The sequence below is a fragment of the Saccostrea echinata genome, unplaced genomic scaffold (genome assembly GCF_033153115.1).
Source record: "Saccostrea echinata isolate AGI-Se365-2 ecotype Australia unplaced genomic scaffold, CSIRO_AGI_Sech_v1 ptg000054l, whole genome shotgun sequence".
NCBI lineage: Eukaryota > Metazoa > Mollusca > Bivalvia > Ostreida > Ostreidae > Saccostrea > Saccostrea echinata.
Genome location: NW_026889803.1, coordinates 31,149,195 through 31,167,161, shown reverse-complemented (window position 1 = coordinate 31,167,161; position 17,967 = coordinate 31,149,195). Strand labels below are relative to the sequence as shown.

Sequence of the window (17,967 nt, the reverse complement as noted above, 5' to 3'; positions counted from 1 at the left end):
CAAAAACCACTGTGCTTGAAAATATGAAACTTATGTGGAAGCATCCTCAGGTAGTGTAGATTCAAGTTTGTTCAAATCATGACCCCTGGGTGAAGGGTGGGGCCACAATGGGGGATCAAAGTTTTACATAGGAATAAATAGGAAAAATCTTTAAAAATCTTCTTCTTAAGAACAGCAAAGCCATGATGGGTCATATATATATGGAAGCATCCTCAGATAGTGTAGATTCAAGTTTGTTCAAATCATGACCCCAGGGGTAGGGTGTGGCCACAATGGGTGATCAAAGTTTTACATAAGAAAACAGGAAAAATCTTTAAAAATCTTCTTCTCAAGAACAGCAAAGCCATGATTGGTCATATTTATATGGAAGCATCCTCAGGTAGTGTAGATTCAAGTTTGTTCAAATCATGACCGCCAGGGGTAGGGTGGGGCCACAATGGGTGATCAAAGTTTTACATAGGAATATATAGGGAACATCTTTAAAAATCTTCTTTTCAAGAACAGCAAAGCCATGATTAGTCATATTTAAATGGAAGCATCATCAGGTAATGTAGATTCAAATTTGTACAAATCATGATCCCATGGAGAATAGAGGGGCCATGACAGGGGATCATACAAAGGAATACAAAGGATATATCAATCAAAATTTTCTTCTTAAGAACAGCAAAGCCATTATTTGTCATATTAATTCAAAAGCATCCCTATGAAGTTTAGATTCAAGTTAGTTCAAATACCCCCCCCCCCTCCCAACCAGTTTTATATTTAAACTTTTTAAGACTGAATGGATTTCTGCTTTTTCCTAGCCAGAGTGCTCAGGTGAGCGATGTGGCCCCCTGGCCTATTGTTTCTTCTTTTTTTTTGTGAAATGGTAGAGTTTTTTTCAAAGCTTTTTGAAAGTATGCACTTTTGCCCTTACTCGAGTTTCCCCTGCATGGAGTGTTGGTGGTGGTTGTTAGTTTCCCAGTTCTAGTTGAAGTTATCTCCTTTATTTGAAAGCTAACTTTGAATTTGATCATGTTTTAACACTCTTAATGAATTACAGGTTGACATTGTGGTGGGAACCCCAGGTCGTCTGGAAGACCTAATATCTACGGGAAAGTTGGCCCTACATCAGTGCAGGTTCTTTGTCCTTGATGAGGCAGTAAGTCTTCCTTCTGATACTTTTTAAAGCAGAAGAAAATGTCTCTGGTAATGAATTCCAAATGCAGATAAGCATGTAGTCACGAAACTTAATTAATGCAACTCGATTGCAACAGTCATTAAAAGTGGTTCATAGAGTTCTTGATTTTACTTTGTATATAACATGCATTAGCTGAAGTATTGATTGAAGGCATGACATCAAGCGATTTACTGCCTAATGAAAAATTTTACTTGTTTGATTTAGAGTCAAATATGGAGAAATATATTTTTAAGAAAAGATAGTGATTACAAAAACAAAAGTAGCAAAAATGATTTTGTTGAAATGGTAAATTTTTACTAGCTCCAGCTGAATGTATTAACTATTATCAATAAATTTTTAATAAAATAAATGATTCAGATGTGTAAAAGATAATACTGAAAACACAATTTTTGAAAAATATAACTTTTCCATGAATTTTGGGGATTGTCCTGGCATTGTATGTCACAGTTCTTTTAAAATTTTGTTTTAATTTTAAATTTTTGAATTTTTTTATGCAAGTGTCTAAACCCTACTAAAATCTGCAACACTTGTAAAGTCTATAAAACCATGAAATTGAATTAATTTGATCTCGTCTTTCAGTCCCTTGTAGGCACTTTGATTTAACTTGATCCTAAAATATATCCATTTAAGGATGGGCTTTTGTCTGCTGGTTATGGTGAGATGATCAACAGACTTCACCAACAGATCCCTAAGGTCACTAACGATGGCAAGCGTCTTCAGATGATCGTCTGCTCAGCTACTCTGCACTCTTTTGATGTCAAGAAAATGGCTGTAAGTTTCAGATGTGAGCTAAGATTCCAAAGAGTCACCAATAAAATGGGGGGAAATAATTTCCTGAGCTGCTTACATGATCTATTGCTATGTATGTTTCCATCCATTATGCATAAATTTTTTATCATTTAAGCTTTTCTTTTGAAATTATTGAACTAATTTTGGGTATGTCAAAATTTTGCTTGCTCTATGACCTTTGAATGACCATCAAGTGTTTTGAGTTTTTTTTTAAAATAGAATAATTATTTGAGTTATGATCCCTGAATGTCTGAAACTTGGTCTCGAGACCATAACTAAGGTTCTATTTAATAAATGTTTAAAAACTTGGAGGTTCATATATTACTCAAAATACAAACGTGATCAAAATTTTGTTTTATTATACTCCTTGCTTAAAAAGTGGGGGAAAACAGTGATGGGGGTGTCTGTCCAACAATCTGTCCATCCGTCTGTTGTGTTTTGGGGAACCCATCTCTTATCCACAACTCGTATACCACTGAACAAAAATTGAATGAGACATTCACAGAATCTTTATTACGTAGTGCCATTGGACCATCTATTTTACATTTTGATGAGACACATATATTGAGTTTCCCTTAGCAAACATGGGACTTTGCCATTTTACTCATATGGGAGCTGGGGGTTGGGGGTGGAGTTATCATTTTGTGAGCTCATTATTCACAGTACCTCTAGTTTTCCAAATTATTTCATTAGTTATAGAAACTTTAAATTTTTGCTTGATTTTTTTCTTTATATGGTCTTGGGGCTTGGAAAGAGATTTTCAAATTAAAAAAAAAAAAGAGTAATAGTACATGTAATAAAGATTTTAATATCTTTCCACATAACTCCTACACGACATAGAAAAGAAATGAAGAGGATGAGATATATGGGTTCTGAAATGAAAACTTGTGGTTTTTATACCAGAAAGTAACAGAGATGCATAGGAAATGAAAAATATAAAAACTTGGTAATGGACCCTCAAAGCATAAAATAAATGTCTTGAAGGTTGAATGGTTTGTGCAAGAATTTTGCTTTACTTCAGATAATTTGGACATTTTACATTTTTTTTTCAGGAGAGATTGATGTATTTTCCGACCTGGATTGATCTGAAAGGGCAGGATGCAGTGCCAGAAACTGTCCACCATGTGGTAAGATAAAGACTCATTCATTAGGAAGCTTGTGGGATGCAGAAAATACATTTTATACAATGGTTATATTTACTTTTGCCAAATTAGGATTGACGAGCAACACACAGAAGCAAAAATCAGTCACCTAAATAAATAAGAAATATCCTACCAAAATATCTACATTAGTGCACATTAAATTTTTTTGAATTTCATTAAAACCTTTTGAAGTTTGCTTATAACTTTATAACAGATCAGTGATGGTTCTTAGTAAAGTCTTCAAATTAAAGTTAGTGTACTTTGTTCACGACTGTTTCTAGCGTTTCTTATTTAGGAAGACATTCAATCTTGTTCTTGAAAGTTCATGGTTGTGGTTTTATTTAAAAAGACTTCTTTTTAAGTCAGAGACAATGCATTTTGTCTGACTTTTCTTTAAGGTCTTCAACCTCTTATTTATGTAAAAGGAACATTAGATCATTACCCAGGGCCATAAAGCTTCATATTTCCCTGTCGTTGTCATGCTATTTGTCATATTCAACCTCTTCGGATACTTCGTGCATTTTCCCTTGATACTTATCGTTCGTTGAACGAAAACTCCCGAGAGAAGTCTTTTTTAATAGGGATGCTTAAAAAAACAAAACAAAGAAATCGGAATGACTAGTGTCCAAAGGATTTCAGTAAAGTGTTTCAGTAATTTTACTTTAAAACTGAAAGTGAATTTTAGAGCGATGCTGAATTTGAAAGTTTGTGTGTATTTTTAAAGGCTCTTCTTGTTTTTGTATAATAAACAATTTTTTGCATGAAAGTTCGGGAAACGTGGAGGATTATTCAGCCAAGAAAAATCATATTCCCCTTGGGCGAAGCCCTTGGGGAATATGACTTTTTTCTTGGCTGAATAATTCTTCATATTTCCCTCACAATCATGCAATAAATGTATATTATCCAAAATCCAGTTATAGGAGAACATCATATCAAAGACTACTAATTGCTAAAAATTAATGAGCAGTAATGTTTGATTTTCAGTCTTACATTTGCCATAGAGTTATGTACATGGTTAAAGGAAGCTTACTGATTTCCAGATCAAAGTTAAATAGTCAACAACTCAAGGTCAAATCAGGGTTTTACATTAAGTTGTTGTAAACTGCAATGTAGAGGCTATTCAGCATCCAGACTCGTTCTTCAGAGGAAGAATTCCTAGCCTCATATCTATAAACACAAATTACAGTCAAACCTTGTTAACTTGAACTTGATGGGACTGAGAAAAAAAACCAAAAGTCTGAGATATCGGGTTAAAGTCGTGAAAGTGGGAAAAGTTGAGTTACCTATATATGTATACAAATATACCGTATTTAAAAGTGGTTAGGGAAATAAAAAAAGATGATTGATGAAAATCAAGATGACAGAGCCATAATCATTAAAGCTTGGTTTACGCATCTAGTATATAATCTCTGCATGGCATCTCATTGACACATTATCTATCTTGAAGACGTCAACAACCTTCTGTGGGTTTAAGAGATGATGTGAGATTTTATCCTCTGTTAACAAAGCTTTTATCACAATGGAACAACCATTCAACTGGAATTATTTTTTTCTTATCACCTAGAGCAAGGGGAACTCCATAATAAAACCTATGAATGATTGAATTTACAAAAGTTGTAGCTGTTAGAGGGGGGAATACATCTTGTGATATTGACAATGGATTCCAAGTAATTCATGCTGCCTTCCCTGGAGAGTGATGTGTACTGTCTTGAACCACATTGTCTGTGTCTGTCATTTAGATTGCTGATAATTAATTTTTATTAAGTGTAAATGAGTCGTTGGGGATTGACATATTTCAGGAAACCACTCCCGGAGACAGGCAAGCTAGCGAGATGATGAAAATTGGCACTTTGCAATTCTTCAGTGTAGTTGAAGACAGGGATGGGGTAATCATAATCGAGTAATCGTAATCGATTGTAATGATTACTTTTTTTCAAGTAATCGACAGTAATCTGTAATCGAAGAGATTTTCGATTACTTGTAATCGTAATTTAATCGATTACAGCTAAAATTTTCAATGTAATTATAATTACTTTTTCGATTACTTTCGATTATTTTATGCATAAATGGATGTTATTTTGGAGAATTATTTCCTGTCATTCACACACATATCAAATATAAACAACCTAGTGTAATGTTTGGATTACCTAACTTTTATTATCATAAGTTTAATAAGGTTCTCAATAAAATTTGCATTATAGACCTACTGGTCTAGTATTAAATAATTCAGAAGTGTATTTCAACTATTTATTAATAAAAAATATAGATTTTTTGTATGCATTTTACATTTGACCCATATAGTCCTCTTGCTGAATGTCCTTTTCATATTTCAAATATTGAAAAACTTTGTGGTTGTAATAGAAAATTATAAATAGCAAAAACAGATTTAAGTGCTGTGTTAATTATAAATGATTTGGTAAATAAACTACATTGTACTCGAAAAAAGAAGATGGAAATACTTATTCATATCTGAAAATGTTTAAACAACTTCAAACTTGTGGTTTTAGTAACTTTAAAATTTGCAAAATCATTCTCATGTTTTCATTCAAAATTGTAAGGTTTCTTTTGTATCAGTGAGGGGTTATAGGTGTCTGTAAGAGAGGGAGTAAGTGTCACTGTGTTTGCTTATCTTGGCTAATTAATTGACTGAGACATCCCTGACTTGCAGATAATGAGGTGTAAACTGTGAACTACCTAGTGTTTAACTTTTATTTTTCATAGTTCTATTGAAGACAAACAATATTATTAAAACAATTAATAGCTCTCAAAACACTTATTTCAATACAGAATGAAATTGTGCTATTAGTTTAATTACTTAAAGACACATTCTATTTACATGTTTATTACTAAGAGTTCTAATTTACTTATTTTTTTTTTAAAGAAGACACAAGAATGTTTAATGTGTACTGTCAACATACGGGCAGCTAGCCCAAATACTTCTAATGAAGTTATTCACAATAAAATTATTTTATAATAAATAATTTTTGCAACAAGTCAAATCTGAATATGGAGGTTCAGATCCAAGGTTGAAAGGAATAATTAATTCCTTGACATATTTTATTGTAGGAATCATGTCTCCACTTTTCATGGTACAGAATCCCTCATTTGGGCATTTAGTGAGAATGTTAGCCAGAATAAAACCTTAAAAGAATCTGCACTGAAACTGCAGGAACACATTCAAACTTCAGTGGATATCATCAACGTTACCATTTAAATATTGCTTTGATATTTGAAGGGATAAAAACTTGGGAGTACCAGATAATCGATTATTAATCGATTACATCTTCCAAAGTAATCGATTACAATCGATTACAGGACAAAAATGAGTGTAATCGATTAATAATCGATTACACAAAATTCCTCTAAGTAATCGATTATTAATCGATTACATTTTTCAGTTATCTTGCCCATCCCTGGTTGAAGATGCATGTAAATATACAAGCAATTGCAGTATACTATAATTAAGAAAAGTATACTTTATTTCGAGTCCGAAATACTGTTGTGCAAAAGCAAATTAGTTTCCCAAGAAGGACAAATGATTAGAATTTAAATAAGCAGTACTGTATACAGAGAAATTTTCGCCCTGTTTAATTTTTGCCACTCTTCGCCCTACACTCAGGTGAGCGAATTTAAAATGGGACGAATTCAAAGAACACAGTATAATTTCTTAAACAGAACTGGGACTGGACAAATTTAAAACAGGGCAAAATGGTTTGCATGTATGAAAGAGTGAAGATAACAGTAGATGAAAATAATCCTGTATACAGTATTTAAAGAAATGTGATTTAACAAGTCATTTTCATTTTTATGCCCCGCAATGAATATGGCCGGGGCATAAAGTGTTTGTCATGTCCGTCTTCCATCCTTCCGTCCTTCTGTCCTTCCGTCCTTCCGTCCTTCCGTCTGTCCTTCCGTCACACTTTGCGTTTAGCTCTGTTCAAAGCTCAGTTTCAAAGATACCATTCAAGATATTTTTATCAAACTTCATATGCTGATAGATATTGATGAGAGCTATGCAACTGCATCAACATTTTTTGACCTTGACCTTTCCTTTGACCTTGACCTCACTTTTCTTAAATTAGTGTTTAGCTCAGTTTTAAAGATACCATTCAAGGTAGTGTAATAAAACTTCATATGTTGATGCATACTGATGTAAGCTATTCAACTGCATCAACATTTTTTGACCTTGACCTTTCTTTTGACCTTGACCTCACTTTTCTTAAATTAGTGTTTAGCTCAGTTTTAAAGATACCATTCAAGATAATGTAATCAAACTTCATTTGTTGATACATACTGATGTAAGCTATTCAACTGCATCAACGTTTTTTGACCTTGACCTTTCTTTTGACCTTGACCTCACTTTTCTTAAATTAGTGTTTAGCTCAGTTTTAATGAAAGCATTCAAGATATTTTTAACAAACTTCATATGCTGATACATAATGATGAGAGCTATTCAACTGCATCAATATTTTTTACCTTGACCTTTCCTTTGACCTTGACCTCACTTTTCTGAAATAAGTTTTAGCTCAGTTTTAAAGATACCATTCAAGATAGTGTTATCAAACTTCATATGCTGATACATACTGATGAGAGCTATTCAACTGCATCAACATTTTTTGACCTTGACCTTTCCTTTGACCTTGACCTCACTTTTCTTAAATCAGTGTCAAACTTCATATGCTGATACATACTGATGAGAACTATTCAACTGCATCAATATTTTTTGACCTTGACCTTTCTTTTGACCTTGACCTCACTTTTCTTAAATTAGTGTTTAGCTCAGTTTTAAAGAAACCATTCACAATATTTTTATCAAACTTCATATGCTAATACATACTGATGTAACCTTTTCAACTGCATCAACATTTTTTGACCTTGACCTTTCCTTTGACCTTGACTTCACTTTTCTTAAATTAGTGTCAAACTTCATATGCTGATACATACTGATGTAAGCTATTCAACTGCATCAATATTTTTTCACCTAGACCTTTCCTTTGACCTTGACCTCACTTTTCTCAATTTGTGTTAAAATGTTGCATTACTAATATACCCTCGGCGGGGCATTCATGTCCTATGGACATATTTCTAGTTGCTCATTAATTTTCAAACTACTTAGTAGTCAGTGTACAGGGAAATTTACACCTGTTTTATTTTCACCCCTTTCACCCTCATGGGAAGTGGCTAAAGTAAAAATAGGACAAATTCGAAGAAAACAGTGTAATTTGTAATATACAACTGTGCCTGCGGGAATTTAAAATTGGGCAAAATTGTTTGGTAGTAACGGTGAAAGGGTGACAACAACACGGGGCAAAAATAACCCTGTATACAGTATTTATGAGGTAAAATTCTGAGTGGAATAGAGACTTCATTGTAGGCCAAGGTAAGGCTCACTAGGCCCCCCAATCTGCAGGTGCCTTATGGTGATTACTGGGGGGATCAATGTTCATGAATTTTATATTAGGTAACCTTTACCCACAAATTTACATCCCCCCATGAACATAAACTACATTGAACACAGTAGAGTTATCTGTCTTCATAAAACATACAAGTTACCCACGAAGTATGTCCCCACAAACCAGTAAATTTTGGTTACCTAAGAACATAGACTACCCATGAACAATGAAGATTCCTGTTCATCTGTCTGATATTACTTTTCTGAAGTATATTGTCTCCGTATGATCCAATCTGGCTCATACTTCAACCACGAAGTGGCCAAGAGTAAATGCTTGCAGTGACCTTGGTCCAAGTTCTTATGTAAAAAGTCGGGACAAAATATGTCACTGTGTTGAATACTTGTCCAGAGCATATTTTCTATCCCCTTTGCCCAATCTGACTGATGCTTTATCTTATGAATACCTTTAAGGGGGGCTGTGACCTTGAAGCATATTTCTAGGCCAGAGGCAGAAGAATTGCTTCTTTGCATAAAATTGTTGTCTTAATTATACCTTGGACCAGTTTTGGTCATAGTTCACATTGACAGAATTCTATAATTTGTATTGGTCAAAGATCAAGTTCTAAATAAATCTTAGTGTAAATTCCTTGTCCCAAACACATTTTCTCTTCCCTTGGCCAAATTCTGGGGTATACCTGGCATATCTCATAAAAAGTGCTCCTAGTGAAGGATGTGTTGTGACTTTGAACAAGTTTTAAAGGTCAGAGATAAAAATAAAAACACCTTTTGGTAAAATCCTAGTTTGAAACAAATAATTTCTGTCCTTGGCTGTACAGCATTTGAACCAAGTCAAAGATCAAGTCAAAACTCTATGAGCTGTGATTTCTCTCAGTTTTGTATTTCTGGTAGTCCTTAACATGTTGAAATAAATAAATCTAATTTTTGATAGATTTTTTCTTCTTTCTTTTCAACATTTAAAAAAAGAATTACAAGTAGCAAATTACACCAAGACAAAAATTGTTCTCACCAATAACAGCCCTGTAATCTTGGTATCTCTACATTTACTAAAATTAAAAACAAGGCTTTTGGAGATGGGCACTGTACATATCAACCATATTTAGCTCTTCATGATAGGTCAAGGTTATATCAGGTTGCATAGGAGTTCAAAATACAAATAGGAAATTGATGGGATGAATGTGCAAAGATTTTTAAAACAATGGCATTGGTTTGACAAATCTTAGTTTTTATCTACTTTGGTAAACAACATTAGATTTCTCTTTAAAATATTGAAATTTAGCTGTAATAGGGTTGTTTACCTAATCACAATTCTTTGATATTAACCAAGGGATACATAAAAACTGTAATGTGAATTTATTGTACAATCCTGTTAGGACATTTATGTTTCTGTTTTTTTAAATGGTAATTTGCAAAAGGTATCCATCCATATCAGAAATGTTACAAGGAAATGAACATTAATTTAATGATGTTATAAAAAGTTCAAACAAATCAATAATTTAAAGGAACAATAAAATTGGTTATTTATAATACCGGTAAGTAGATTTATTGTTTGTAAGAATTTCTGTATTTTTCAATTTTTTGCATTAAGTTTCTGTAATTAGTCATAATCTCAGAATAAAATTAAGTGGTAAATATTGCCATCCCCTATTTTTGATTTTAATTAATAATTTAATTTTAATTATAGATTATTGATTTTTTAACACAAAACTTCAGAGGGTTTAAATATAAGTGAGATTAATAAAAAAACAGAAAACCATTTAAATGATAGAGCTTATAACATTACAAAACAACGACTTTTAGATGTTTCAAAGCAAAACATAACAGAGAGTATATCATACTCTCCAAAGAGTTATTTGTATCAACATTTAATTGACAATTCCTGTTTGCAATCATATTTAACAAAACCTATTGACAAAAAATTTAGACAACTATTAACAAAATTTAGGTTATCAAATCATATGTTGAATATTGAAACAGGTCAATACCATAACATACCAAAGATTAATAGATTATGTACATGTTGTAATCTCCATGATATAGAAGACGAATTTCATTTTCAAATTGTTTTGAAATGCCTTTTGTATATTGATTTAAGAGAGAAATTTTTGAAAAAGTATCATTATAACAAGCCTAGTGTCTTTAAATTAATTCAACTGTTAAGTTCTGATAATTAATACTAAAGATCTGTTAAATTTGGGCAAATTTTTGAATGCTGCCACATTGTTAAGAAAAAATAATATCGATGTATAAGACTATTTTCATCTATGTATTTTTTACGTTCACTCTCTCTGTATGATTTTGTTTTCTTTTTCCTTAAAAGCATGATTGTATTATTATTTTGATGAGCCAGTTGGCTTAAGGAAATAAAGAAACTTGAAAACTTGAGTTCTTATTAATTAATTGGATATTTGCGCAGGAAATGTCTATAATCAGAAAGCTAAAATCAATATGAAAGAAACCTATTGACGAGATTTTTTCTATCTGCAAATTGAAGGGATTATTTTGAAGAAAATTAATATCTACTGGTACTAAAAGTAATGTGAATTTGTGAAATCAAGCAAAAGGGAAGAAAAATTGTGCAGATCCTGCCTAGTTATTACAAAATTTTATATTCACAGATTAATGGATAAATATTCAGAGAAGGAAATTAAATTTTCAGGATTAATGATTTATCAGTAAAAATTTCATCTCAAGGTTTTTATGGCAACTCCCTATATTAATTTAATACATCTTAAGAAATAAAGTCTTCCTCCACAATTTTCTGAGTTGAAAAAAAGGACCATTAACTTGAGCTTAGCAGTCAGGCTAGCATCAATTCTTACAAGAACTTCAGGAAGACTGTCAACCAATTCTAATAGGCTAATGGCATGCTCATAATGAAATTTAAAAAAAAAAAACTGGTGACAATCAATTTCCGTCAGCCTTTTCAAAGGAAGACAATACCCCCAGCATTCACACCCTTTCATCTTAATTCTTATACAATATCTTCTGTGACTGTATCCTTTCTTTCCAAGATTTTAATTAGATTTGTTAGTTTGCATTTATGTAGCAGCTAGACTGTTAAAGAATTTGGTGAAGATATTTTGAACCTGAATTCCCATTAGTACTCCCATTTGTGGAAGAAAAAAATCTTTTCTCCCATTTCTTTTTTCATTTGCTTATTTTATTACCAAGCAAATGGTTCAATTAAAGGATTGTTTTCAATAAACCATGTTTTTTAACATTAGGGGATGAGAAAAACTTCTCTATCTCTTATTCAATTTTAGTGTTTGTAATCGTCTTATGTGATTTAAAGAAAATAAGGTTTAGTTAAAATCATAATTTGCTTTAAAAATCATATCTTTCCTTCAGCAACAAATCAACAAATCAAATCCTTCAGCAAATCCTTTAACAAATCCTTCAGCAGCAAAAAAAGTTAACAGGCATTAAACACTGAACTCTGTTTGCAAACTTTGTGTGATATTAAGCATAGGAAATTAAAAAAAAATAAGTATCAGGGGGAACAGAACAATGCAATGGACAAGACCGGGATTTGAACCTAGGCCCACTGAATCACTAGTCAGGTGCTCTTCTCACCGAGCTATCTAACCACTGGTAATAGACCCTGCCTGACTCCCACATTACTCCTTTCTGAAAGGTCTTTGCCTCTGAAGACAACAACTCAGGCTCTTCCCATCAAGTTATGGTCATGGTACCAAATGTAACCAGCAAGGAGGAAAATGTGAATGGACCAGACCAGAATTCGAACCTGGGCCCCCTCATTCTAATTAGATCCACTCGCATACTTGCTAGACTAAGTGTAGTGTAGGGCATATGCAAGTGGATCTAACATCTGATTTTAATTAAATTGTGGTCCCCCTTGAATCACTAATCAGATGCTCAACCAACTGAACTATCTTAAGATTGAACCTGGCTGAACCTTACAATAGGTTTTTAATTGATAAATGATATTGGGTCTGTTTAACTTAAAAAGTTAATATGAAAATAAGTGTTAGAAGTTCAGTTATAAATTGCTGTCAATTTGACATTTCTCAATTGAAATTTTTTAATTTCCCAACTGTTACAATTTAATTTGGGATGGGAACTGTTGTCATCAGCTTTTCCCTGTATAAATTAATTTACCTTATCTGTTCAAGCTATTTACTCTACACCAAAGAACTAGAAGGTTAAAAAAAACTGCTTTTTTGTGAAATTTGATCTCGGTTCAATTCTTGATTTTATTATCTCATTTCTCAAGAGAAACACTATTAATTAAACAACAATTTAATTGGGATGGAATTTTTTTGTCAACATCTCTTCCGTGTAGGAATTGACCTTTTTAATTAGATTTAATTAAGAACTGGATATTGAAAAAACTTTTTTTTATTTTCAATTGGTGTCAGTTTGACACTTGATCTTGTTATCTAATTTCTCAAAGGAAATAACTATTACCAGGTAATTGCACAATTTAATTGGGATGGGATTTATTTTTGCAATTAATCAGTTTGAAATCCAAACCATATATTTTTTTTATTGAATACACTACCATTTAATTGATTTGTGATGAGAAATATATAGTTAAAAAAGATCTGATATTTTTTGCACATGAATAGAAGTCAAATTACAGTAGATATATTTTAATTACCAACTTAAATTTCTTTAAAAAGTAAAACAATCTCGGAATATTTTTTGCACATGATTAAAAGTTGGTTTACAAAATTAAACTACTGGGGTTTTCCAAGAAAAATGTGAACCAAAGTATTTTGTGTTTCACTTATGCTATAAATTTGAAAATAAATAGCATCCATCATCATTAAATTATTTTTTTTTTAATGTTAGATACAAATTTCAATAAAAATCTCCATATATAACTCTTCTTCCAGTTAAATTGATCATACCTAATGGCTGTTGACTCAACACCGACGATGTCAAAGCGTAGTTCTTTGCATTTGTGAATTTGTTCAAGAACTACCAGTATACCTCTTTTCTATAGAATTTTGAAATTTTGTTTGAGGCAGAAATTGGACAGTACATTTGATTTTCAGTAAGTAACTGAGTGTATCTATCTCACACATTCTAGAGTCATCAACTGGTCACATATAATTGATTCTTTTAATAGACTTTTTCCCAACTTCTAGAGAATTTAAAATGGCTGTCTTCATGTATGACATCCAGTTTCTGACTTTTCATTTTGTCTTCATTTTTTTGGTCTTCCAAATGCCTCCTCCATTGGATAACCAGTCCAGCAATCATTGAATCTTTTTTAACGGGTATATACCAATGTCCAAAATGTGTTTGTGTCGTTCAAGCGTTTCCATTTCTTTTCTGGTATGGACAGGAGTCTTATCCCGCTTAACACAGTACTGAATGATAATATGGTGACCACATTATCACCCAACGTTGCCACATTTAGCAGTATCTAAAGCAAAGCGTTTGTATATATATAATAACATATAGTTAACACACTGGTACTTCAGTAGTCATTAAAACACTTTTTGATATAATGCTTGATTAAAAACTTTCAAGAAAATTTTCATTTAAATTTAATGTCTGCAAACAGGGTTGGGATTGAGAATTTAGATAAAATTGTCATATACAAATAACAGTGAGCATAATAATTATAGTAGTGTTATGATTGAGATGTTCTATGCCAAAATAGTAGTCAGGGTTTGACGCAGAGTGCATTCGCCTCTGGCTTATGCACAATGTGTCAAATCCAGACTATTATTTCAACATCGTACATCAAATTATAACACTACCTATATAACTGACTTTCTGTCTTGTGAGATAGCTCTGGCCTTGAACACTGTTTGACTCTGATGCTTTATTTTAGTTAAATGGCATCTTCCATTGCTCACTCATCTCATTTCTCTGTAATGGATTACTATTTGCATTTTGCATGAGTCCACTCAATAAGGCACCATTATGAAACTAAAAAAATAATGTATAATTTACATGTAGATCCATGGGACCAGTCATTCAAACAAATAGAGACTTGCACTGCCTTCAGAAGAAATATTTGAAATGAGCAAAATTTCATTGATGAAAAAATACAGTACGTCAAACATATATATATAGCTCATGTTACCTAGATCACTCCATATCATGCCATGCAAAATAGCCATATATACAGCTATGATGAATTCTGACATGCAACATATATCTATAAATATTTACATTTGCTATGTTTTTCTACTAAGCCAACTGTGCAATTGATTTGAAGTTCATTTTTGTGTATACTCACGCGTAGAAATATACACGGTGAAACTCACGGTAAAGTGACGTCACAATGAGGCTATACAGAGACGTTAATAAAAATGTAACGATATAGGGCAGCAAGAAATTCAAATATTGAGCATAATATTGCTGCTTTTGAACTTGTAAAATGTAAATATAAGGAATGTTTTTAAGTTTAGTGTGAATTATTGGTGTGTAAATCACACAGACTTGCACGTAGGCATATTTTTCATGAAGCGCTAGCGCGCTTCATGAAATATGCCTACGTGACAAGTCTGTGTGATTTACACACCAATAACTCACACAGAACTGAAAAACATTCCTTAATTATTCACTTTTTTAGACAACAGTGTGCTTGTTTTTTCCTTCATAGATTTTTTTTTCCTTTTACCTGCAGAATTAGATGGAATAGAAATATGTACACCTCAGGAAAACAGTATCTAATACTTTACTCACATAAAAAAGAAAAAAAAAAAGAGATTTTTTGATAAAATTGTCAGTATGACAGTGAATTTATCCACCATATACTAGTAAGAGGTCTCTTTGTCAATTAATCTGTCAATGGGAGGGTAAATTTTTCAGTTTAATTGCACACATAAAACTTGGAGGAAGCAAATGTTTTAAGGAATTTGTTTTGGTGTGCCAGTCGGAGTTGCAATTCAATAACTCACACAACACTTAATAGAAAATTAAAAAGATTTTGTTGATATATGTGTCAACGTAGCAGTGAATTTCGCCACTTAATTTTTCAAGTCTTTTTTTTTTTTAATTACTCGGTATTATACAATCATTCAGTGGGGACCTTACGTCTGTTAACAGCATTTTTATTGAATTAACCCTTTATCTCTTAAGTGCAACTTCAAGCAAAATAAAAAAGCAGTGTCATTGGTTACCAAACACATTGATTAGACAGCCTTGATAATAAGGGTAAAAAGCATCATTATTTATGAGACATTGCTATTTGTTCTTTGGTATGAAAAACTAAAGTCTAGGATGGACGACATTGAATTTAGGGGGAAAAATCTGAGGCCCTACAAAGTAATGGTCCTTGGTTGATCTGTTGGGGAAATCTCATTCAGGAAGTCAGAGAGAGCGATAGAATCTTCTATCATTTCCACTCATCACAAGCATCAATACGGGACAGAAAAGTTGCAGACACTTTAACAATGTCATAAAGAAATCAGTTCTTTATGTTATATTTTGAAAATTACTGTTTTGACTATTGAGGGCCATTTGTGGCGCAATTACTAGGCAGGCAGAAATGACCTGTAATGAATTTCTTTGGAGTTTAATTGTGGGGAGATCAGAGTATTACTTTACCATCAAGCTAGCTGGAGCTGAGAAGATTCCTCAGTGGGGGATTAAATATTCTTAATTTTACGAGGACTGTCATTGCTTTACCCACGTTGGTATTTTAAGTGGCACATAAAGAAATGACAAAATGATCACAACTATAAATCAGGCCCATGGGCCACAACACTTACCAGAAACTCACCTGAGACTCTTATCATCCTTCATCTTGGTTTCAAGGGCTGAGACTTGAGTAACACAGGGTTAATATTACTTGTGTATTAGCCTTTATTATAATTAGGCTGCAGTGCTCTCTACTAGAATATTTTTATGAAATCCTTTTAGAACTTTTGGTCCCACCAATTCCAAGGGGCCATAATTTGAAAAATAGAAAATTGAATTTATACAACAGAGTCAATCTGACCAATTGTAGCCCTGTTGTTCTGAAATAAGTAATAACTTCTTCAAAGATACAGTCGTATTCTGTGTAAACTCTTCACCCCTTGCCTTGACTCTATGCCACCCAAAAGGAAAAAGGTGGGGGGGGGGGGATTTGAAGATTTGAACACTACACACATCTGCACTATATAAGAATGCTTTCATATCTATCAGACTTACTGTTGTGCTGTTGTTCTTGACAAGACATTTTATAATGGTTTTTTGTCTTTATATTCTTATGACCCCTCTCTCTCTCTCTCTCCCCCCCCCCTCCCCCTTTATTATAATTTTCCAGGATGCTTCAATATTAATATGAACTAGTTGTAGCCCAGCTATTCTGGAGAAAGATTTTAAAAGTTTTGTTCAGTTTAATCTTAAAGGGGCTTAGACACAGATTTGAAGTTAATATTTCCTCAAATTTTCTGTATAATATATCATAACTTACATGTTACCATAGCATTTCACACAAAAATATAATTAAAAACTTATTGAACACACCAGGGGAAGTGTAAACATTAACAATAACAGAGTTCGTGCCCTTTTTACAAAAATAGTTTACGTTTCCAAGTGTGTGTTCAATTTGTTAAACTCTGCACACCTTACTGGGCATGGACTGACAATACTGGTGAATTAATTGGTTTTGCTTTCTCGCATTTCTACTCCAAATTTTCTGGATTATAGTTTTAATACTTTTCATTGATACACAAAAAATTTCTACTTTTCCTAAGTATTAAGGATAAAGTTTAGTTTTGTGAAAATGCAAGGATGTGTCAATCAAATGCGTCCCAAAATTTGTAGTTTTAATAATTTCCAGATAAGATAAGTTTTTTATTATATTTTCGTGTGAAATGCTATAGTAACATATAAGTCATGATATTATACAGAAAATTTGAGAAAATATTAACTTCAATTCTGTGTCCAAGCCCTTTAAGGAAATAACTGTCATTAATTTTATAGATGCTTAATTTAAATCATCAAACAACTGCATCCTTTTTCCATAGAGAGTTAACAATGCCATTCTGTTCAGTGTATTGAAGTTGAGGTTGATCATTAAAGTGATATCTGTAATCTGTAGAAAAGTATTTTGACATTATTCATTGACAAGTGAAACAAAAACATCCTGATTAATGTGGTGAAAAGTAATGAAAGAAAGGAATATTGAATTATAAGTGTATACAAGTATTTTACTGATTACAGTATTGGAACTTTAATACATGTACATTGTATTCCTTAATACTGAAAGCAAGTTAAATCGAGTCCATTAATGTTCTGGCAATTTCAAGTTAAAGTTTTTTAAAAGTAAGTAAAAAATCAAGGTCAAGGTCAAAGTTGTTGGTATCCAAAGGAAGGTTTTGCTCTAGGATTACATATGTGAAGTATGATAGCCCTAGCACCAACCATTCAGAAGTTATGGCCAAGGTTAAAGTTTTTCAAAAGTAGGTCAAACTCCTAGGTCAAGGTCAAAGGGTCAAAGAGGTTGGTATCCAAAGGAAGGTCTTGTC

At 32.5% G+C, this 17,967-nt stretch overlaps 1 protein-coding gene across 1 annotated transcript in view; it reads left to right on the top strand.

Annotated features, from left to right (window-relative positions):
• Nucleotides 1-17,967, top strand: part of LOC133206309 (ATP-dependent RNA helicase DDX1-like) — a 214,382-nt gene that overhangs the window by 114,944 nt on the left and 81,471 nt on the right. Inside the window, exons 17-19 of the mRNA XM_061342266.1 lie at nucleotides 1,043-1,141; nucleotides 1,811-1,951; nucleotides 3,022-3,096. Coding sequence (XP_061198250.1) covers nucleotides 1,043-1,141; nucleotides 1,811-1,951; nucleotides 3,022-3,096 — 315 coding nt within the window. The remainder of the gene's footprint in view (nucleotides 1-1,042; nucleotides 1,142-1,810; nucleotides 1,952-3,021; nucleotides 3,097-17,967) is intronic.